The 23,711-nt window shown below is 44.4% G+C and overlaps 2 protein-coding genes and 1 pseudogene across 2 annotated transcripts; 2 read left to right on the top strand and 1 right to left on the bottom strand.

The window, feature by feature from the left end:
• The first annotated feature begins 3,092 nt into the window (after positions 1–3,092).
• Positions 3,093–5,053, top strand: LOC123157558 (alpha carbonic anhydrase 5). Its single transcript, XM_044575841.1, has 6 exons — positions 3,093–3,294; positions 3,424–3,851; positions 3,952–4,119; positions 4,264–4,317; positions 4,410–4,567; positions 4,669–5,053. Exons 1-5 carry the CDS (start codon positions 3,195–3,197, stop codon positions 4,515–4,517), a joined length of 858 nt encoding a protein of 285 aa, XP_044431776.1. The 5' UTR covers positions 3,093–3,194; the 3' UTR covers positions 4,518–4,567; positions 4,669–5,053.
• Positions 5,054–17,166: 12,113 nt separating this feature from the next.
• On the bottom strand, positions 17,167–20,160 carry LOC123159649 (uncharacterized). The gene is made up of 6 exons (XM_044577461.1): positions 19,522–20,160; positions 19,025–19,096; positions 18,844–18,960; positions 18,330–18,451; positions 17,951–18,026; positions 17,167–17,304 (listed from the first exon to the last, which is right to left on the bottom strand). Exons 1-5 carry the CDS (start codon positions 20,071–20,073, stop codon positions 17,984–17,986), a joined length of 906 nt encoding a protein of 301 aa, XP_044433396.1. The 5' UTR covers positions 20,074–20,160; the 3' UTR covers positions 17,167–17,304; positions 17,951–17,983.
• A 432-nt stretch (positions 20,161–20,592) lies between these two features.
• LOC123156570 (oryzain alpha chain-like) lies at positions 20,593–21,053 on the top strand (annotated as a pseudogene).
• The last annotated feature ends 2,658 nt before the right edge of the window (positions 21,054–23,711 follow it).

Genomic DNA, 23,711 nt, shown 5'->3' with positions numbered 1-23,711 from the left:
CTTCAATGGCACCGCTCCTGGAACCCAGGCCCAGACCTGCCGTCGTCGACGACGAATCTCACAGAAAGCTACGGGTATGTATCATACGTGGAATGGAGGATCGATATGCATGCGTGAATTCGTACGCAGTTTAGCGTTTCAGTCTTGATTTTCCTTGGCATATACAGTAGCTGTACTCTACATCTACTTACATGTTAATTTGTGGAAGTCCGTGTGATGCATGCATTGTGCAGTACTTCGGCGTCTCCGGGTACATGTTCATGGCCGCCGTCCTGGTGGCCTCAATGTTTTGGCCCGATTGGCAAGACTCGCTCACCACCGCAATCATGTTCTCCTACACCACGGCGATAATCCTCCTGCTTCTCAAACATTGGGACAATAAGGAAGACCAACCAGCACGGCGATGCCATGAAAGCACATGGGTACGTAACGCCATGCACTGGCCTTAACAACCAAAAAATATTGGCCGCCATATTGTTAGGATTGATCGATATCGTGTGCATTTTTCGTCTTGTAATTTAGGTGCAGATGTTGGTGGTCACCGGGATCATGTTGATCTCCTTGGTGTTGATGGTCTCCATTTTCCCTGCTAAGTGGGGTCACATGGCCATGATTGTGTTCTTCTCCCTGGTGGCCGCGGCGTTTAGTTTCTTGCTTCTCAATGTCTGGGATGCTGAACATGAAAGGGAACGGGCACGGGCTGCATCGGCAGGATCTGAAGAAACGTCCACGGATCTGGCCTAGCCTTCTGAATTCCACATTCCAGGAAAAAGTTATTTCCATGTATAAGAAAATCCTTCTACGTAAACACGTTTCTCAGTGTTCTGTTTGTTCCTTTACATACTTCTAGATACATCCGTTTGAGGACAATTAATATGGGATGAAGGGGGCACCAGTTTAATTGTCATCCAACTGTTCAATGCCTTTCATGTGGATGACTGAAATTTAACTCCTCATGACTTAGTCTTAAAGGAGACACAAAGGGTGGGAAACCTACGGTTTGATTACGCGGATGATAACCATCAAAGGCTGAATCAGCTACTCCACCGGATTAGCATAGCCTTCTGAATTAAAATTATGAGGAGAGGCGAAAGCCCTGCCTGATCTCGGTCAGTGCCGGCAAAGGTGCCGCCCCGGTGTCATTTCCCTCCTTGGAGGCGTTGTCAAGGAGCCTCCTTATATCTCCATGGCGCAGGCTCTCCGGGAGAAACCCCTAGCTTTGGGTCTTGGAGTGGGCGACAGTGGTGTCTATGTCGATCCTTCTTGGAGTCGTCGCCTTGGAGAGCCAAGACGCGGATGTTTGTGTGGTTCCCTCTTTTCGTCGGGTTGGCAGGCCCAGATCATCGACATTTGTGTGCCGAGGCGGTGACCGGGAACCATGACGAGTAGCTGCTCTACAATGAACACCAGCTTCTCCACATGGCTTGGGTAGCAATTTGCACTGCCTATGCGGTAGGGCTGGCAGCTCGGTCGATGCATGTCATAGGCGGCTGTCTGGCATAAACGTCAAGGTGGCAACACCGGATGAGTTGTTGTAGCCATGTGGTCTGGAGCGATCATCTTGTATAGCTTGTGATGTGGGCTGTCTGTTCGTGCGCCAGTGAGGCTCGAGGTCAAGGCGTGGTAGGTCGGGGCAGTAGCCACGGAAGATGGTGTTGGCCAGTTGTGTAGGCCGCGGCGACGCCATGGTAAGTTGGGGCAGCAGCCTCCGAATTTCGAAGACTTTGATAGCATTTGCTTTGTGTCGTGTGGGTGACGAGATGGCCTTGGATGGTTGGTTGTGGGTGCTTTGGGCGTAGCAGATGGTGCATGATATTGTGGATTGCTTGTTCTTCGTCGATGACAGAGAGTCACGTGTCTGCTCCTCTCATAGCAGTTGTGAATTTTTCTCTTCTGTAGTTATGTGAGGCTGGCTAGTTCGGCGGAACGATTTTCCATTGGCTCGTGTGTGTGAGGCTGGCGTCTTTCTGTTGAACTTGATGTGCCATTGGTATGAGTGCGCATTGGTTTTCGCTCGGTTTTCTGCAATTAACTGAGCAACAATCTCCATCTTAATTAATGAAAAAAGCAAGGCTATTATCTTGGTTTAACTTTTTTTATTTGGACATATTTTCATTTGGCTATACGCGTGTTGTATGTTGTCATGTGCTCCTACAGACACTTCACCTTAGTGCCACCGATGTTACATTTTTTCTATGATTTACATATATTTCATCATGTGTATCTCATGACTAGACAAAAGGCCTATCACCTATTCCAAACAATTTTTAGGGATAAACGTCACAGGATCTTAAGCCTAGATATTCTTGGTAAAGAAAACAAGGTTCATAGTTGATATTTTAGATATTTGCAGATTTTCGTATAGGCTAGGTCAAACTTAATGGTTTTAGTTAGGAATTCAATTATTTTGAAATGAAGGGAGTATTATGAAACATTATGGGATAAAAGGAAAGAAACCAAATGGTTTGATAGTATATAACAATTCAGGTAACTAAATCAGTTGTTGATTAAGATGCTGTGCGCAGGTGGCTTTGCTAGTTTCAGAAGGAAGTAGATTCGTCATTCGTGCATGTGTTGGAGCTCATCATCAACATGAGCACGTGATGCTAATTGCTAAAGCACCATATCTCGAGAAACCTTATAGTCAATTGACGTTGCATAGAGACGGGAGCCACTTTTCTCTAATGAGCACACTAACTACTCCCTCCGTTCCTAAATATAAGTCTTTGTAGAGATTTCATTATGAACCACATACGGATGTATATAGATGCATTTTAGAGTGTAGATTCATTCATTTTGCTCCGTATGTAGTCCATGGTAAAATCCCTACAAAGACTTATATTTAGGAACAGAGGGAGTAGTTCTTACCGTGATGTTAGAGCAAAGGACGAATCTTCTACAGAAATGCCTATTTGTTGGTTCCGAAAGGGAAAGCTCCAGCTAACCCTCTTCAGGAGGACAAAACATTCTTACCGTGCCCCTTTTTTAGTTCTATGACTCGTTCTTTCCATCAAGCCCCCCAGCATGCCCCCTTTTCAGTAACCCAGCTAGCTAATGCATTTACAGCGTGCGTGCGTGCGTGCGTGCGTACAGACCAACCAACCTTTCCCCATTCCATAGCCCAGCTATAACTAGCAGTAGCACATCAATCAGCAAAAGAACGTCCGGCAGGCACTCAAACACAAAACACAAATATGCGTTCAGCTCGTGACCTCCGCATCGCGGTCTCGGCCCTCCTCCTCCTCCTGCTGCTTTCAGCCGGCGTCCTGGCAGCAAGAGCCCAGCATGAAATCGGTGAGCTCTGCTCCGCTCTCTCAAACAAAAATCTTATATATTATATTAAATCCAGCGCTTGTACGTGTATTTTTGCGATTAATTTTTCCACCATCAATTAATTTTATCAAGTATATCTCTTGCATGCAGACGATGAGTCAGAGTTCAGCTACATCCGCGGGTCGGAGAACGGGCCGGAGAACTGGGGCAAGATCAAGGAGGAGTGGGTGACCTGCGGCACCGGTCGGATGCAGTCGCCCATCGACCTCTCCGACCGCCATGCCGCACAGGCACCCAACCTCGGGTACCTCAATCACTCCTACCTGCCTGTAGATGCCTCCATCGTCAACCGCGGCCACGACATCATGGTCAAGTTCAACGGCGACGCTGGGAGCCTATGGATCAACGGCACCGCGTACCACCTCAAGCAAGTCCACTGGCACTCCCCTAGCGAGCACCGCGTAAACGGCCGCCGGTACAGCCTCGAGCTTCACATGGTTCACCTAAGCGCCGAGAACAAGACTGCCGTGATCGGCATCCTCTACAAGATCGGCAGGCGCGACCATTTCCTGCACGAGGTACGTTAGGTTTCTCTAACTCTATCCATCTGCTGCCAACAAATTTATATCTTTCTTTAACCGGAACGGAGTTAAAGTTTTTAACTAATCCCTTGTGCAGCTGGAGTCTTACCTGAAGAGGATAGCAGACACCAAGGAGAAGGAGGAGATGGTAGGCATGGTGGATCCATGGGAGGCGAGGGGAGATGGCGAAGCCTACTACCGGTACATGGGCTCCCTCACCACGCCGGCGTGCGACGAGGGGGTCATCTGGACCGTCATCAAGAGGGTACCTACGTTGTTAATGATTTTTACCGACCATATTTAGAACCCAAATTCTAAACTTACGGGAAATCAGCTTACAGACATACGGTTACGAATGCCCCTGATATTCTCTAACAATAATGCGCTCTAAAGTACGTGCTTTTTGCAGGTCACGACCATCTCGGCTCACCAACTGAAGCTTCTCACCGAGGCCGTCCATGACGTAATTAAGTTGTTCCATTTGTTAATTTCTTCAATCTTTATTCAAGAAGGCAAAATGCATATATTTGTATGTTTGTATTGTACTGTGTGTAGGGCTTTGAGATGAACGCGAGACCACTTCAGAAGGTGAACGGAAGAGATATCAGCTTTTTCTGCCCTGGTGATCACCATGAGCGCTATTACGCTGCTGCTGATCAGTAATTAGCTTTAAACTTCAGAAAGCGTGAGGGATAGACATCATGCGTGTTAATGTAAGATAATATCACTCATTACATACCTTAATTTGACTAACTTATTATTGTCAATAAATAGTTGTTTCTAATGGAAACTATATATTTTCCCATGCCCTTAGTTGGTGGAAACCACGAGGAAGAAGCATGAAGCATTGATTCCATGGAGCATTGCAATGATAGTGACTCTGCACCAAGCGGAGCTGTTCTTAGTCTCGGCATGGTTGTTAATTTCATTGTAAAGTCAAAGTCACAGACGTGTCGTTGTTGTTAGTATCTTCAATAAATACTTTGATAGCATGTGTCCAATCTAGTACGCCAGCTTATTTGGGCTTTCTTTCTTTCTGTTTCAACAAAAAGCGCCTCGATCACGGCTGTGCCATATTGGTTCCAAGATGTGCTAGCTCATGGATATTTTTCTTCAATCATTGCACATCAGATCAAATCCATCTTATTATGTTGTATCGTTGTCATCTTTAATTACAGTCCTTTTTCATCTTTTATTTATTCTTCTTCTTCAAGAAAGTGTGCTAGTGATCTATATTTGTTCGTCTTCCTTCTTTACGGCACCTATATACAGATGCCAGCACGCCCAGTTGAGTGAGATAGTGCTATGCTTGTGTTGTTGTCTTAGCATCATTCACATTTTCCTCAAATTAAGTCTCGACACTTGTCATGAATTGGACCAAGCAGTTTGCACGTCTGGAGATGTGCATGGCCCGACCAATAATGCTTAGCTACTGAACTGCAGAGCGTCCATGACAGGAGCGTCTCCCATACATTGTACGAGATAGCATGCAGATGCAGGAGCATCTCGCGTACGACGTCGAGCTCACTTTTCCGGGGTCCTTTTCAGTTGTCCCTATCCCATGGGCTGCGAGATATCACATGTCCGTGCGTCAAGCTAGGCCCCGGAGATTCTCGTTGTTATTCTCGTTGTTATACGGGTGCCTACATTCGTCGATTCTGCCGATGTCCCATTCATCCGATGTTAATTAACCTGCCGATTTGTGGAGCAGGTAGGGAAATGCGGAGCAGGTAGCAAAATTAGGGTAGATGTATTCAAAATGTTATCTGCCGTGCGGCTGTTTTCCTACCTATTTATGCTGAGGTCCCTTTCAACAGAATAAGGAGGACACCGAAATTCATGTCATATTCAACTTCTTCTCTCCGGCTTTATTTGAAAAGCTAGCTAGTAAACGCAAATTCATGGAAGAGTTGCTTTTTCTTGCTAGTAACTTGCTCGTTTGGACTTATACTAGTCAGATGCCCATACATCTAAGTTCTCACTCCAACTGTTCTAGTCTGACTAAATATAGTGGTACACATCAAAATTGCAGGTTGAGCATCTTTTCCCGGTCTTAGTGTTCACACCGCAAAGCAGAACATATGCAAATTAATTAGTACATGGATAAACAAAAGGTGCAGAGATGACGGTGCACAAGTTTAAATTTATGTTGAATACTGAATGTCTTAGAAAAACTACAATATTAGTATTCAAGGAACATATGCATGTTGTAATTACCTACATGCTCAAGTATTTGTACAAACAAGAAGTTCCTACAAACATTAGGCAACACCCATGACCGGAGAATTTCTGTGCTGTGGAATATTGCCAATCCCCACCTTAAGGTTCTCGGATGCATCATGTTTCACGTTTCTCTCCCAAAGCAACACCCACGATAGGATGAACGGGTATTACCTCATATGTCTACTTGTGATGCTTGTGTGTAGGTACATGTGTGAGTTGTTCAGTGCGCAGCATTTAGCACAGGCCGGCTTCGATCGTCTAACTACTTGTCCTAGAAGCAACTTTACTGAAGCACTGGTTTCATGGGAAGACTTCAAGCTCATCAGGCCATCCTTTCTCTGAGCAGCAGGTTTAGGCAAGCCGTAACTCAAGATGGGGGCGTTTCAGTGACCCGAACCCGACCGAAGAGGAACATCTGCTTATCGCTAGGCCCACAAAGGTACGTCGCCAGCCAGTGTGGCATGCAACAAAGGAATGGGCCAAATGAGTGCATTGTAAGAAATATATCTATATCTATCTCTATACTACTTCAAAAAACTAAAGGTTCCTATTTCATCATCTCCTCTGTCCAAGCTCCCTATGCCCCCCCCCCCCTTCCCATCTCCTGTTTAACCTTTTCTCTTCCATCTCTGATTTTTCCTCTCAAATAATAATATTCTTTACTAAGTCAATAAATCTTACCAAATAACTGCTTAATAAGAAGATGGCATTTCCTCCCATCTCTGATCTTTCTCTGAAATAATATTGTTCTAGGTAAGGGAATAAATTCTTACCAAATAAGTGTTTAACAATCAGATGGCAGGTAAATCATGGCACATACAAAATCTAGTTAAAATTTTAGCAAAGCAATGTAATAATAGACGTGCAATCACATACTAATTCTTTATACTACTTTATAAAAAAATGTAAGGTTCATGTTTCACTGTCTCCTTCGTCCAACCTCTCTATGTCCCTCCTTCCCTTCTCCTATTGATTGCTTCTTTCATCTCCGAATTTTCTCCGACAAAAAATATTCTTTGGTAACTCAATAAATTCATACTAAATAACTGCTTAACAATAAGATGGCAGGTAAATCATGGCAAATGCATACAAATCTTGCAAGATTTTAGCACACCAATGTAATAATGGACGTGTAATCCAGGCAACCTATATAATGTTTATACTCCTATTGCAACGCACGAGCAGTTAGCTAGTACCAATACAAAAAGACCCGAAGGGGTAGGTCCAACTAATCTGGACCATCAAACCGCTTCAATCAAACGACGTAGACTACTCCAATAGCGAGTGCTTAATATGTTTAGCAGGCAATTAATATCGTACCAAATACCAATGTCAATGAAAATCACATAATTAACGCCCAAATAATATCTTACCTAATATCAATGTGTCATATACTGCCTAATATCAATTATCCTACCTAATATCTATATTCAATTAAAATACTTTCTAATATCAGCCATCAAAGGAAGACTGACGACGGCAAGCCTGTAGCAATATTCGGGATCATAAGATGCATACTGAAGTTGTTAGTCCTTTGTGAAGTTAATACCTATACATCTGTCAGTACTCACAAGGAACTGCCCATTTCCACAGAAATACGTGCATGTAAAAAATTAGTTTACTTGGAGCTTTTGAGTATTAGGGCATCTCCAAGGCATGTACCCATTTTAGGTCCATTTGTCATGACGGTCATGTCCAGAGAATTTTAGCCGGCCAACTCGATGGTGGTGTAGGGGGAAGTCAAGAGGTGGTGTAGGGGAGTCAAGACGTGCACCATGTCCGACAAACAGTCCTTCCCCGCACCCTTTTTAACATCCTCCTGGCTCACTCTTTACATCACTCCAACCCAAACCCTTAGCTGCCGCCCCATCGCAATCGGCAAGAAGATGTGACCGTAGAGAAGCGTGATCGCTGCAAGGCACTATGGTTGCTCAGCGTCTACCGGTCCGACGAGTCGACGAGCCACCACGAGAACAGATCTTCTGGGAGTTTAGGCTGCCATTCACGCCGCCACGGTGACACCCGACCACCGCAGACTGGCCCGTTCGCGCCATCACACGGCCACGTGTTGCTTGGGCCATCAACCTCCATCGCGTAGGCGTGTGTCAAGCAGGAGCCCTGCTATGACGACGACGACGACGACTGGTCCAATCTCGAGTGGGAGGCGGTGTCCCCGTATTAGCAGCCACCAGAAATCAAGTCCGACTGACATATCCGGGAGGGTCTGAGAAACTCCTTTTTTTTGTGCGAAAAGTCAAGCTTTACTCAGAAACACTGGAAGCCGCCAGAAGCAGTACATGGGTGCATACAAAGTGCAAAAGGCTCCTAAACAAAAGGAAACTACAATGAAGGGCCTGTTTGGTTCCAATAAGATTAGTGACTTATAAGTCATGCCTGTTTGGTTGTCACCTGACTTATAAGTCATCTGACACACCTTCCCACACCAATCAACATCATGCAAGTGGTGGGACCTACGGAAAAGGGGGTGACTTATAAGTTTTAAGTTGGGTGAAGCAACTTATGACTTATAAGTTGGGGTGACTTATAAGTCGGGTCTGTTTGGCAAAATAAGTCACTTTTTTCACTTTTCGACTTATAAGTTGGTGACTTATTTGGAACCAAACAGGCCAGAAGTTCAGGAGAAACCAAATCACCAGCGTCGCTGCTCGAAACTCGCCAGAACTGAATCCCACATCGAAGACGAATGAGCCTGTGCTTCAGGGAGACACCCACGTGGAGAGAAGAGGCCAACGCCTCATTTGATCCGCACCCGCGGCCGGGGAATACTCCACCCAGTGCCACGAGGGCCGGCTGTTGGCGGCGGCCGCCATCCACGACGGAGGGACACAGCAACGCGAGCAAGATCGAGCACACCAAAGTCGCACCTGCATAGAGAAGACCAGCAGATCCTAGGAAAACCACTTCAGACAACCAACACCAATCGTTACTGTCGCTAGGCCGCCGTAGCGGACCTCGGCCAGCACAGCCACCACCCAGATCCAAAGCCGACAACACCATGAGATGCCGCACCGAAGCAGGATCTAGAGGCGATTTATTCGGCGCCGCCGACAACATCACCGGAGCGATGCATCGCACGGCCGAAAACCTAGCTAGAAGGACTAACCCTAGTCTATAGCTATAAAAGGCCGCACATCGGATCCGACGACCCCTCTCCCACCGGCGAGCCAGAGGCTCTCGGGGGAGAGGAATCGCCGGAGCCAAAGCCGGCAACCGTATCGCCTTCCTGGTCGCCTTTTTTGGTTAGAAGGAAAGGGAACGTCTGAGAAACTCTTTGATTGACTAAGAGCCCCCACGCGTGTAAGCCCGCCGTCACGGCGACCATCTTTAGCGTCATCCATCCCCACCAAGAGTTCTACCTCGGCAGGTCGAGTGGGTCATACGGTTCGGCGTCCTTGTCGCGCTCGCAACGTTCCACCATCTTGGAATGGTGCTGGGTGCTCTAGTCGATGTCCTTCGCGAAGACACAAGTGGCATCACCGCATGTGCTCGCTGAGGCCTAGGCTCCAAACTGGTCGAAGATGAAGGAGTCTAAGGCCCACAACCAGCGCCTGCTCATTCAAGAGTTTCTCTGTTTGGCTATCATCTATTCGAAGCACGACGCCTGCCACAAGGCAGAGGACGGCCACCACAAGGCCCGGGAGGCAGCCGAGAGGCTGCAACGCAAGTGGGACACTGCATCGCAAGACATTTCGTTGCTGAATCGATGCATGTTGCTGTTCATATTTTGTACTTTCGTTACTACCTCCATCTCGGTGAATAAGTCATTCACGTAGTTCTAGGTCAACGATTTAACTATCTAAATATGCATTATATGTGACAATATATATATATTTAGAAACTACATCCGTGTAGAAATCTAGTGATATACTTTTCATGACATATAACACATGTTTAATTCCTCAAATCGATGACCTAGAACTACGCAAGTGACTTATTCACCTCGACGGAGGTAGTACCTGCTCAGGCATCTACCATTCTTAAGAAGTTGCTCCCCACTTCTCCATATTCTCTCATCATGCAGCCCATCCATATCATCAAGTAGGTCCCATGTGTAAAACAGCCACATCATCGGTATTTAGTACATTACGTTCAACTTTTTGTTTCATCTCCCTGTTAAATTTCCTTCGTTGCCTGTCTAAACAAGTGGACTGCAAGTGCCAACGTATGACCTTCCTGTATATGCTCTCGGCCCATCTAATTAGTTTTCCGCACGTTCCTATTCTTCTTCTTTCTTTGTTAAAGAAACTATTCATCTACTTCTCCGCTGGTCACCTTCTCCACCACAGAGGGAGAAATTAAATGCAAAGTAATAATGTAAAACGAACAGATGGTCACTGAGGAGTCGTCTGCACCTTTTATATATACTACACATCGCCTCGCGAGATTGCCACTCGAATTGCGCTTGCAGCCTCACACGTCTTCTCCTCTCCTCCTTCATGGTTCACACCCGCATCCATGAAAAGCCACTAAAAATCTCTCCTTCTGCCTGGTGTTCCTCTTGCTGATGTGATGCGTGTGTTGGTGAGGCAGCGTCCGTGGTGCCCTGCTCCTCCTCTCCCTTCTCAGTCTCCATTCCAGAGAAGGTAGCTCCCCGCGTCGCTCTCGGGATTGGCTCTGGTCGGTTCATGGAAATCATACCAACCGTTGGAACCCGGAGATGCCTTTCTTTCCGGCCTGGGAGGATACTCCGGTAGCAACGCGGAGAATGTCTCTGACAGGGATTCTTTTCGGCCTTGAAGCCGACGCTATGTAGGGCGGGCCGTGGTTGACAGCGACAACTTGGAGGGGCGGGGTCCTCTTCGTGTGCTTCGGGCGGGGCGGCAGCAGCGATGAGGAGGAGACATAGTCGGGGTGCAGAGCCGTGATAGGTGCGGCGGTGGTGCACGGTGATGAACCTGCCGTCGCTGTCCTTGGAGAACCTGTCGCGGATGCTGATGAGGACGAGCCCGCACAGCTGCAGCTGCACCCTGAACGATCTCAAGTCAATCATCTCCATCTCCAACTTGCTTCAGCCCCGTCTACAGAGCCTTTGTTGACCGCGGTCGCCGCCGGACTCGCCCTGCAGAGAGTTAGCGCCAACTATCTTTACCTCGACAGTGACGGCATCTAGGAGGACCGCTAGGGGCTGCCCTAAATTTCTACCAGATGCCTTGTGTGGTCGGCTGCAAAAGGCACACCAACACAGGAGTACAGGCTACGACAGAGAAAAACAAGAAAAATGGCCATGGGCACTGATGCACATTTTTTATCCTGATCTCGCATCCCCTATCCACCTGTATCTATACGTTTTACTCCGCAGATTTGTTGCAATAGAAAGGAATATGATACCTTCCGGTGATAGGGCCATGAGCCATGAGTAGTCTGTTCCATATATTGTCAAATGGCCATGCAATATATACTAAGTAGTGGTCTAAAAGATATTATATTAGTTTACAGAGGGAGTATATGCTTTCTGTTTGTCTCACAAGACACATGAGCTATTTAGACTGAAATGGTATGCATGAGGTCTGCACTCTTCATACAGTAATAATTTCTTCATACAATAATAATCTGGTATGCATCTAAAAGGAACAAGACTTGCTGTACGGAATCAACTTCTAATCTTGGCAACACCACGCTACACATGTGGTAAGCAATCCAAAAAATTCAAAAAAAAAACTTCTAATCTTGGCAAGATGACTTGGTTACTTAAAAAAATTACACAAGCATTTTTCCTATGAAACAACAAATAATAAATTTGAAACACTTCTCTTCCATTTTACCTTGAATATGCATAATATTTTTGAAGTTTATATTCTACATATTCCGCAGCAACGCGCGGGGTATTATCTACTTTCTTATATTTTGTTCCCTTGAATCGATGCATGCATCCATGGTGCACAGAATCCGCGGAAAGAAATCTGTCAAATACTACTGTTTTTATGGCTGGGCTTTGATTGTGGCATTTCTTATACTAGATGACCCGGTTGCGTCAATGGCGCAAGAAGCCAGTTAGAAGGACTGTTAGTAGGAGATGTAGCTGGAAATATAATGCAATGGCAGATAGTAGTACAGATAGTAGAATAGCTTATATCCGGCTTACAGAAACACTTATATATAGGCAGCCTCACAGTATATTTAGGCATCTTAGTCTGATTGTGGTCTTCAGAGTGTGTGAACGTAGAATAAGCAGTGTGTCATTGTCCCATAATGCTTGCATAGTACACTTCCACATGCACTGCCCATAAAAGGTAACAGATTGTCAAACACGGATCACTGAGATAGAAAAATCATCATAACGAAAACACTGAGATAGCAAAATCATCATAACAAAAACACTAAGAGCAACAAAAACATGCACCAATTGGCATAATTATTTGATTCACGTCTTTGACACAGCCCTGCCTTTGAACTGCACATCTGTGCCACATATGATTGAAAGCAAAACAAAAAAACAAAGAAATAAGCGGACAAATATTGTACTCCCTCCGTCCCAAAATAAGTGTCATTGATTTATTAAAGTTATACTAAATAAGCGACACTTATTTTGGGATGACGGGAGTATAAACCAGCTAATGGGTTCTTAAACCAAGCCGGCCAACAAAGATATATCTTGTGATCAAGATATTCAGTTCAGTTAGTACTTACCAATGCAGATCACTAAGTGTACCTATACATTCACATACACAAGCTTCAAAGGTAATGTGTCATGAGTGTGTGACTATCATGATTTTTAAGGTAGTAAGGCGACCTAAGGTGAGCACCAACCGCTCTGACGCCTAAGCGCCTAAGGTAGACGTCTAAGCTCCTAAGCTCCTAAAGCGAGCATAATTGCAAGGCGCTGTTAGCACGCCTTGCCGCCCACCTTATAAACACTTAGTTATTTGGATGAGAGAGAATGGTATATTAGAAAAATGCATGCAACAATTAGAAGACAATGAAAAGCTCAAAAATTAGATATAGCAAATTCATCGGAATCACATGGACACGTTGGAGGCAGGTATGTGTCAAGTATATAGAGAAATAAGAATAGAGAGGTCAAACTCTGCAGCTACTGTTCTAAAGCATGCTAAGCCGAACTTTGTAACTATGGTTCCAATGCACGCTACGCTAAGACAAACTCTTTAGATACAATAGGTAATGAACAGTTTGGGTCCAAGTAAACAAGTAATGGAAAAGGTAACATTTTTTACTTCTAAGGAAATATTAACAATCTGATTCTACAAAAGATCTAAGCATGCCTACATACAGGAGGCGGCTTCTGAGCCACAAAATTCAGCTAGGTTAATCAAAAAAATTCTACTACTGAAAACAAATGACTTTCTACATGAACAAACAAGCACGGTGAGTGTCTGTCATCGCTTCAATGTGTATATGAAGGAAACAACTCACCTCACCAAGAAGAAATCATGTCTTCCTTTCCTCCTTAAAATTCTACGGGCTGCAACCTACACCTTGGCTGTCACAGGAGTAGCAGCAGTAGAACCGCCACCTAAAAGACTTTCTTCAAAGCATTTCAAAGTGCTTCATACAACTCATCATTGGGTAGCAACACTGGACTAGTGTATGAAACATCACCGCCAAAACATTTGTAACTAAGCCATAGTTTGGGAATCAATCAAAGTAGCCTGCTATAAAGGCTTCCCATTGTGAATGTCATTGCTAGTAAGTAAACGACTCAACCAGAAGAACTTTGGGAGCATCTGGTTCCTGCATGAAGGGATTCCAATTAATTATGATATATATGGTGCCAAATTTGAAAACACTGATAACAATTGAACAAGCAAAGTCAAATACAAAATTAACTAATTGGTGATTTTATCATCACACAACAACAAGTGTTTGCTAATCAGTCCATGTGCAGCTATGTGCTCCATGCATGGTGTATACAAAAACATGGCGATGAGGGGGGGATTTGCAGGCAGGATGACAGCGGGCCATGTTATTTTTCGTCCTTATGCAACAACTACCAGCATGCACTCGTTACGTTTAGTGGAGGAATCATTTGATCATTATGCAAAATACTAATCACCTGATCATTAGACATCTACTACTTTGACTTGCTACAAAGGCCAAAAGGCGAGGTACATAGACTGAAGCAAACATGGCGCCATATTAGTTGTACCCAGTCTGGTGTCATACGAAAAAAACTGAATTCTCAAGCTGCCCAATAGATGTGGATACTTAAGAATGTTGGAAATATGCCCTAGAGGCAATAATAAAAGGATTATTATTATGTTTCCTTGTTCATGATAATTGTCTTTTATTCATGCTATAACTGTATTATCCGGAAATCGTAATACACGTGTGAATACATGGACCATAATATGTCCCTAGTAAGCCTCTAGTTGTCTAGCTTGTTGATCAACTGATAGTCATGGTTTCCTGGCTATGGACATTGAATGTCATTGATAACGGGATCACATCATTGGGAGAATGATGTGATGGACAAGACCCAATCCTAAGCATAGCACAAGATCGTGTAGTTCGTTTGCTAGAGCTTTTTCAATGTCAAGTATCTCTTCCTTAGACCATGAGATCGTGTAACTCCCGGATACCATAAGAGTGCTTTGGGTGTACCAAACGTCACAACGTAACTGGGTGACTATAAAGGTGCACTACAGGTATCTCCGAAAGTGTCTGTTGGGTTGACACGGATCGAGACTGGGATTTGTCACTCCGTATGACGGAGAGGTATCTCTGGGCCCACTCGGTAATGCATCATCATAATGAGCTCAAATTGACTAAGTGGTTAGTCACGGGATCATGCATTACGGTACGAGTAAAGTGACTTGCCGGTAACGAGGCTGAACAAGGTATTGGGATACCGACGATCGAGTCTCGGGCAAGTAACGTACCGATTGACAAAGGGAATTGTATACGGGGTTTGATCGAATCCTCGACATCGTGGTTCATCCGATGACATCATTGAGGAGCATGTGGGAGCCAATATGGGTATCCAGATCCCGCTGTTGGTTATTGACCGGAGAGTCGTCTCGGTCATGTCTGCATGTCTCCCGAACCCGTAGGGTCTACACACTTAAGGGTCGGTGATGCTAGGGTTATTAGGAAGACTTGTATGTGATTACCGAAAGTTGTTCGGAGTCCCGGATGAGATCCCAGACGTCACGAGGAGTTCCGGAATGGTCCGGAGGTGAAGTTTTATATATGGGAAGTTGTCATGCGGACATCGGAAAGTTTCGGGGGCATGTCGGTATTGTACCGGGGCCACCGGAGGGGTTCCGGGGGTCCATCGGGAGGGGCCACCCCTCTCGGAGGGCCACATGGGCCGCAAGGGGCAGGGAGACAGCCCTTGGAGGGCTGGGCGCGCCCCCCACCTTGGGCCCATGCGCCTAGGGTTTGGGGGGGAAACCCTAAAGGGGGCGCCCCCCTTGCTTGGGGGGCAAGTCCCCCCTCCCTGGCCGCCGCCCCCCCTCTAGATCCCATCTAGAGGGGCCGGACCCCCTTGCCCCTTCCCCTATAAATAGAGGGGTGAGGGGAGGGCTGCTACACACAACTCAAGGCGCAGCCCCTCCCCTCCCCAACACCTCTCCTCCTCCGTACGTGCTTGGCGAAGCTCTGTCGGAGTACTGCTGCACCAACAACACCACGCCGTCGTGCTGCCGTTGGAGTTGTCTTCCTCAACCTCTCCTTCCTCCTTGCTGGATCAAGACGGAGGAGACGTCGTCCGTACCGTACGTGTGTTGAACGCGGAGGTGCTGTCCGTTCAGCACTTGGTCATCGGTGATCCGAATCACGGCGAGTACGACTCCATCATCACCATCCCCTTGAACGCTTCCGCACTCGATCTACAAGTGGTATGTAGATGCAAACTCACTCCCTTGACTCGTTGCATAGATGAACTCATAGATGGATCTTGGTGAAACCGTAGGAAAATTTTAATTTTCTACAACGTTCCCCAACAAAGAAGTGGTTCTAGCTAAAAATCACAAAGTATATGAACCTTAAGTGAATACGAGACAATTATTTCTGTTCTATATTCATAGAGCTAGTCAACTCAAATTACGAAAAAAGTATTAAACCATTAGAAATCTATGCGATAAAGTTCAGCTAACTGAGTTCATAATTAAAAAGATATTAGAGGGTGTCAATGAGTGTGTTCTTATCTGTCATTTTCTAATAGTTTTCAAACAGAGGTCAAAATACTGATGTTGAAACCAACAGGGAGGAACCCGAGGGTGTTAGTGAGTATGTTCTTGTTTGTCCTTTTTCAAACAGAGATCAAAATACTAATCCCAAAACCAACAAGGAAGAACCTTTGGGGTGACTGATAATTTTCGTATCGCATTAGTTCAATCTACAAAATCTAAACCCAAAATGAACATATGTTTGGAGTAGCATACCTCTAAACCAAATAACAATCGGTGTATGAACAAAGTAAAAAGTAAAAATGGTAATAATGTCCCAAAAGTGCAATCAAATGTACTCAAATGAGTAAGCAGGTGGGGAAAATAGGTCTGACCATACTACTATCATTTTTTTGTTAACACCAAGTCTAAACAATCTATGATGCGCTTCTACATGTGCAAAGGCAAATTCGAAATTTTGGAACAATTATTTGGTTTTATAGTTTACTGGGACTATAATCCCTTGCCTAAACAGTAGTTCATTGATTAATATATCAATTTTGAGGTAGGGTGACCACATGGCAAGCAAGATGTCATGGAGCAAATTCGAGGAATATTCTGATCATACCATTACAGTGGACAACCGACAAAGTAGAGTGATAAGAAGAGGATGCTTACTCAATCAAGCATCAGAGCTTCACCTAGTTTCTTTCCCTGGCATCCATCAGTTCCCCTCTCCTTCGAGGCTGAACTACCTCTTTGAGGGCTGGCAGTCTGGCAAGGCCAACAACACTAACTTTTGGTTCAATAAAAGCACCTTAAACTGATGTATCAACAAACGTGCATTTGAGCCTACATATTGAAGAACGGCCCTCGGCGTCTAAACAGCACACGAGACGCAAAACTAAGCATACAGAAAGTAGTTAATCTAGCAGGCCAAATCACATCAGTACGAAAATCATAGCCAAGTGGATAATTTTATTTGCATCTTACTTTGTTTGTCCCTTTGATTTTCTCTGAACAGGAGCCCTTTTAGCAGAGGCTGTAGATAAATATAGTTGCAAACAAGGGACACTCCAAAATGGTACTACTGCACCAGGAGAAGTAACCCTCACCACACAAACAGCGAGCCGCCACAGCTGCAAGATCCCAAGCCATAAAAAGTTAACAAATATTCTCAATTTAGTTTACTAACACAACTAATGGGAAAGATGAACTGCAGCCAAATAAGGTGATAAAAGGTAATATTCTCAATACAAAAAGAATAGCTCCAGGATTTGTAACCAAACGTCAACAAAGAATAGATAGGTCTCATATCAGATAGATTGATTATTGCAGCAAGCATGGTCAAAATCGAGCAAGCAGCATCTAACTGAGCACACGCATCATCTCAGTTCGGTGAATAAATCTACATAGCTGGTACATAGAACTGAGTAAGGTGTGAGCTAGCCAGGTTATGTGGCATGAGTGTTGTGAGATGAGATGATGAATGGCCCGATGCCAAACAATTTTAGCATATACACCTTTTCGTTTTAATATGTACTGATATAACTGAAGGAATTGGTTCGTTCGATACGTACACTCTAAACACAGTGGTAAATTGAAGGAAAAATTGGCATAATATAGAACTGCCCCTGGTCAATATAGGAGTGGAACATAGTAGCGACAATCAAGGTGGAGCATACCTTTATATTGGCTTTTGATTTATAGTAGATTTCACATACTGACACACCAAATCTTAGTATGAACTCCAAAGTTGCTTACAAGTATAAATATTCTACCTACCTTATACTATCTACGAGAATGTACATTACATGTTCAGCTGCGAAGGAAAGCCCATGGCCCGCTAGCAGTCCCAATCCTGAAAAAAATAAATCAAGGTTACCTAAACTGTAACCAGTATAGAAAATATAGCCACGCCAGGTATACAAAAGGAAAAATCAAGCAAATGCGGAGTAGGTATTCTTATTTATAGGGGATCCAAAGTTAAACAAAAACGAGCAATGAGGTATAATAATTACGGCTTCGTTTGATATTGCATATTTCATCCCGGAAAGCCCATTTTAACAAGCCATTAGTGAATACGGGTATCTGTTGTTTGGTTTTCGTCGTAATAATAAAAATTCAGAAAATATAATGAAATGAGAGTGCTTCCTCACTCTACCTCCATAATCCTGCAAACATGCGGAGGCACATGTAGATGGACAAGGCTATCCAGATTCCAATGAAATCACTGTAACTGGCGAGGGTGACCATGCAAGCGATGCTAACAACAGCCACGAGTATCTGAGGATACATAATTCAATGGAATGTGTCAGAAGAGAAAGCTGGAAAGCCAGAGCACAAATAAGCTGGAAAATTAGCGGACTTGCCAACGAATAAGCAGCATATGCAAAATCTGATGCTTCCTAATTGACACCGTCGAAAACAAAAGCTAAAGTGTTGATTGGTTGAGCGAGAGCAACAAACTGTACATAGGAAACATAACTCTACTTAGTTCAAGAGATTGCCTTGAGGTAATCAAACATAAGGAAAGATTGCCATACTCTCAGGTACTAATTTTTTAGGGGTATACTCGCAAGTACTATGAACTGCAAGAAAATCATGGGAACGTAACTATTAACGTTTCAAGATTCAGAGTTGCAGTACTCTTATGATTCAGCACACTGTAACTGTACCGGTGTTGCCATGTAGATATGATGCAGTACACCACGGTCTTCTGTAAATAATCTCGAACCTGTATGGAGGCCAACTCCAAGAAGTAGGCCCAGGAGAAGCCCCAAGATCAATCCGAGCTGCAAAATAAACAGTTCTTCACTAAGGTGACAAAAAAGGATTTATAGAAAAAAGGAACCATACCTGCGGTACGTGGTAAGCTGTGGCCTTGGCCTTCGAATGGTCCTTACGAGCAAATGCACTTGCAAGTATAGCCTGTGAAAAATATTGTCCACACACTAATAATACATAATATGCGTGAAACACATTGCTGGAAGCATATCCTTCTAAGTTATTAACAAACTTTCATGATTTTATGGTCAACGACAGAGCACCCAGAAACACCAAATATTTCAAGGTGTGGATTGCATCTTACAGGTAACTAAAGTTCCACAAAGTAAACAATATAGTACTGTCAAAATATGAAAAGATAATTGATGGGTCTCATCATGAAACAGGTTGTGTGTTGCAAAAATGAAAAAAGGGGGCGGCAGATCCTAAAAACTAAATCAACCACAAAATCTTCTCCTCATACTGCTTGGATTTTTTCAAACACATTGCAGGCATAGATAAACAGAATCCACATAGGTGAAGATGAGAATTTATGGGGATCAAATCAAGAGAGAGAGACGACTTGGTACCTGTGCACGAGTAAAAGGGTCAGGATGGAGGTAGAGGCAGCAACGCCGCATCGCCCCTTCGGCCACTGCAGCCACCTGATGCCACGTCGCGCTCTTCCAGCCTCCACTGCTACTTCCGCTCCACCGCACGCTCTGCTCCACCACCACAGAATCCTCCTCCGTGGAGAGCTCCCGCAGCTGCGGCCCCTCCTCCGCGAGGCCCGCTCCTCCTCTGCATCCCCTCGGTCGTAGCCTCTCCTCCGTGAGCAAGGGGGCCTGGATGGTGGTCATCGCTGCCGTCGGAGAAGCTCGCCTCCACGCCCAGACGCCTCGGATCCGGCGGGATGGGATCCAGGGTCGGGGTCGAGCACGGGTGGATGGGGGCAGGACGGCGGAGCGGGAGAGAGAGGAGGAAAAGGAGGAGAGGCGGCGAGGTATGGAGCCGCGGTTCTGGTTTTGTACGGACGGGCTGGGGTGTCTGGATCTCTTGAGCAGAGGGGGTGATGGTGTGCTGCCATCAGGGCTAGAGCCAGAGCCCGGGTCGGAGAGGCAAGCAAACAAGGGGGCCGGCATCGAGGGAAGAGGAGACGAGCAGGGAGAGAGGAGGGGCGGCGTGGGGGGAGAGGAGGAGGCGAGCGAGGAGAGGAGAGGAGGCTGCGTTGCTTTTTTCTTTTTACCCCTTGTCGGTCTAGGGTCTGATGCTTTTCTTACACAGAATTGGACGAACGCCACGCTATTTTCTTGACCCCACACGCGACGAGCCCCACTCGTCATCCACTCTCGAAGCAGTTATGGACGTGAAAAAAAACCGACGGCCCACCACACACCAGAAGCCAAAAGTGAGCTACAGGAAACGAATTGAGCGGCCGAACGAGCATCACGCACGCGGGGGCTCTAGAATGGCGGGTTGCACAGCAAGGTTTATATGTTCAATTTATGGAAGGCATTGATTGCACGATGGCGCCGCTGATCGTTCTTCCCCTCACATCTCTTCCTCACTTCCATCCCCACCTTCCACAGATCTGATCCACTCCCCCCCCCCCCCCCCCCCCCCCCCCCCACACACACCTTCCCATCGTCCTTGGCCTGGTGATGAGGAGCTCCACGGCTCTCATGGCCGCGGTATCGCTGCTACTGCTGTTGGTGTCGCTGGCGGCGGCGGCGGACATCCAGATACGGGACAAGAGCGAGGAGGAGACGCGGCGGATCTTCGTGGAGTGAAGGCCAAGTACGGGAGGAGCTACGACTCCATCCGCGAGGAGGAGCGCCGGTACGCGATCTTCAAGGACAACCTGCTGCGGAGCATCGACCAGCAGAGCGCCGCCGGGATCCGCTGGCAGCTCAACAATTCCTCCGACCACACCCATGGTGAGGAGTTGAGAGCCTTTCGCCCATGTTACATTCCACTAGATGTCTACGGCGACTGGTCGAAGACCAAGGGAGCATGGATTGCATACATGCTGTTTGTTTGTAGTTTCATCGTTGTTCTTGCATTTTGTAAATTGCATGCATAGTTCTGCGACTAGTATATTCCTGTTGGATGTAATCCTCGATTGACTCAGATTTGTAGATTTTTGTTGGTCATCTGAAATAGCTTGTCATGTGAGAACAGTTTGTCATAGACACATCACAGATATACTAGCACAACTCGTCCACCTGTGTGCACACGCGTACGCATACACCCACGCAGCACACATGCGTAGTACACACACGCAGCACACACGTGTACACGTACACAGACACGTACACAGACACATACACAGCCCACATGCGTACACGAACACACACATGTCTATGTACACACGCGTACACCTACACACGCATGTACACACACACGCATCATACACATACACGCACACACGATGCACACATGTAGCACACACATACATGTACACATCACACACGGCCCACTAGTCATTGAGACAAAAATATGAAGGGGGCCACTTTTACAAAGCCTTGCCAAAATTTAGCAAGTGCTCTTTGGGTTTGCAAATATGCAAAGTGTGATGGCAGATTTAGCAAGCTTTGTAAAAGAAAATTGGTGAGAGACCACTTATACAAACGCTGTTGGAGGAGGGTTTTTTCCCAAGGTTGCTAAAATAGTAAGATAGTGCAAATATAGAAAGGTTGTTCAAGATGCTCTAAGGAACATAGTTACAACTTACAAGACGCAACACCACCGTCGCCGTGCCATTCCTGATCCTAGTCGGGATGTCCCTTCACTACGGTGGATCCAAATAGTTTCTGCGGATGAAAATTTTCTTATATATATCAAGTTTGTGTTGCTTACCACATATAACATGTGGTTTTTGGGGATAGAAGGTGGATGCAATTTGACTAGAGCATACACCCGCAAGCGAGGGCCTGCCTAGTACGCGGCTCCGCGCGTGTATGTTGTTTGGTTTGCTGTGGCTACTTTTTTGTTTTTCTGTTGGTGCTTTTTCTTTCTGGGTTTTCGTCTGTTTTCCGTTTTTGGATATTATTTTATTATTCTTAATTATTTCTTTCTTTTATTTTATGCTTCTTTTCTTCTTTGTTTGTTTTTCTTAACTTTTTCCTAGTTTTATTTTCTGTTTGCACTTCTAATTTTGTAATAAATATGGTGAACATTGTTAAAATGCAAGCTAAACATTTTAGTATTCCTAGTTTTCGTATATTTATGCAGTTTTATGTTTCTATATAATATATGGTGAACATTGTTAAAATAAAAACTGAACATTTATTTAGTATATGGTAAATTTATTTTTAATACGCGATGAACTTTTATAAATACACACTAAACATTTTATTTCTTATACAGTGATCTTTTTTACATACGGTGAACTTTCTTAATGTATGGTTAACTTTTCTTGATATATGGTGAACATTTTTCTAACAAACTAACCAGTTTTTCTAATATATTTTTCTATATTGGTTTTAATGTTTTTAGCTTTATAAAAATTCCACCAATTACATCTCAGGAAAAAATGCCATAGATATTGCAAAGAATAAAAAGAAGGAACCCCGCTCAAATGAGCTCGTGAGCATGGGTCAGCCCATTTGTGCCTCGCTTCAGGCGTCAGGTCGCCTATTTGAGGTACACGTATGTCAAATAGCAGCACTCCTTCACTACTGCTACAATGACTTAGAGCATCTCTAGCCGTTCGGCGCCTCTAGGGACTAAAATATCTTCTCTTGGGGCTAGCCGGCGCTATTTTTTGCCCAAGATTGCTAAAATAGTAAGATAGTGTAAATATAGAAAGGTTGTTCAAGATGCTCTAAGGAACATAGTTACAACGTACAAGACGCAACACCATTGTCGCCGTGTCATTCCTGATCCTAGCCGGGATGCCCCTTCACTACGGTGGATCCAATTAGTTTATGCCGATGAAAAGTTTCTTATACTCCCTCTGTACCATCGCTGGAGTAGCTAAACTTTGGCTACTCCAACGACATATATTACGGTACAGAGGGAGTATATATCAAATTTGTGTTGCTTACCACATACAGTATAACATATGGTTTTTGCGGATAGAAGGTGGATCCAATTTGACTAGAGCATATATTATTTGGTTTGCTGTTGTTACTTTTTTGTTTTTCTGTTGGTGCTTTTTCTTTCTGGTTTTTCATCTGTTTACCGTTTTTAGTTTTTATTTTATTATTCTTATTAATTATTTATTTTTTTATTTTACGGTTATTTTCTTCTTTCTTTGTTTTTCTTAACTTTTTCCTAGTTTTCTTTTCTTTTCTTTATTTGTGGGGAGTTTTCTTTTCTTTTTGCACTTCTATTTTTGTAATATGGTGAACATTGTTAAAATACAAGCTAAACATTTTAGTATTCCTATTTTTTGTATATATCTGCAATTTTATTTTTCTAATATATGGTGAACATTGTTAAAATAAAAACTGAACATTTATTTAGTATATGGTAAATTTATTTTTTAATACACGATGAACTTTTATAAATACACACTAAACATTTTATATCTTATACAGTGATCTTTTTTACATACGGTGAACTTTCTTAATGTATGGTTACCTTTTCTTGATATGTGGTGAACTTTTTTCTAACAAACTAACCAGTTTTTCTAATATATTTTTCTATATTGTTTTTTAATGCTTTTAGCTCCATAAAAATTCCACCAATTGCTTTTCAAGAAAAAATGCCATAGAAATTGCAAAGAATAAAAAGAAGGAAACCCGCTTAAATGAGCTCATGAGCATGGGTCAGC

This window comes from Triticum aestivum, chromosome 7B (assembly GCF_018294505.1).
Source record: "Triticum aestivum cultivar Chinese Spring chromosome 7B, IWGSC CS RefSeq v2.1, whole genome shotgun sequence".
In the NCBI taxonomy this organism is placed as follows: Eukaryota; Viridiplantae; Streptophyta; class Magnoliopsida; order Poales; family Poaceae; genus Triticum; species Triticum aestivum.
Note: the sequence above shows the minus strand (reverse complement) of the source record. Positions and strands in the feature narration are given on the sequence as shown.

Excerpts from the sequence above, each read along its gene's own strand:
- LOC123157558 (XM_044575841.1), top strand. The coding sequence starts at position 3,195 with ATGCGTTCAGCTCGTGACCTCCGCATCGCGGTCTCGGCCCTCCTCCTC. Across the intron at positions 3,295-3,423 it reads AAGAGCCCAGCATGAAATCG|ACGATGAGTCAGAGTTCAGC; the intron begins GTGAGCTCTGCT and ends TCTTGCATGCAG. Across the intron at positions 4,318-4,409 it reads TCACCGAGGCCGTCCATGAC|GGCTTTGAGATGAACGCGAG; the intron begins GTAATTAAGTTG and ends TACTGTGTGTAG.
- LOC123159649 (XM_044577461.1), bottom strand. The coding sequence starts at position 20,073 with ATGCCGGCCCCCTTGTTTGCTTGCCTCTCCGACCCGGGCTCTGGCTCT. Across the intron at positions 18,961-19,024 it reads CAGCTTACCACGTACCGCAG|CTCGGATTGATCTTGGGGCT; the intron begins GTATGGTTCCTT and ends TTTATTTTGCAG. Across the intron at positions 18,452-18,843 it reads ATATCTACATGGCAACACCG|ATACTCGTGGCTGTTGTTAG; the intron begins GTACAGTTACAG and ends ATGTATCCTCAG.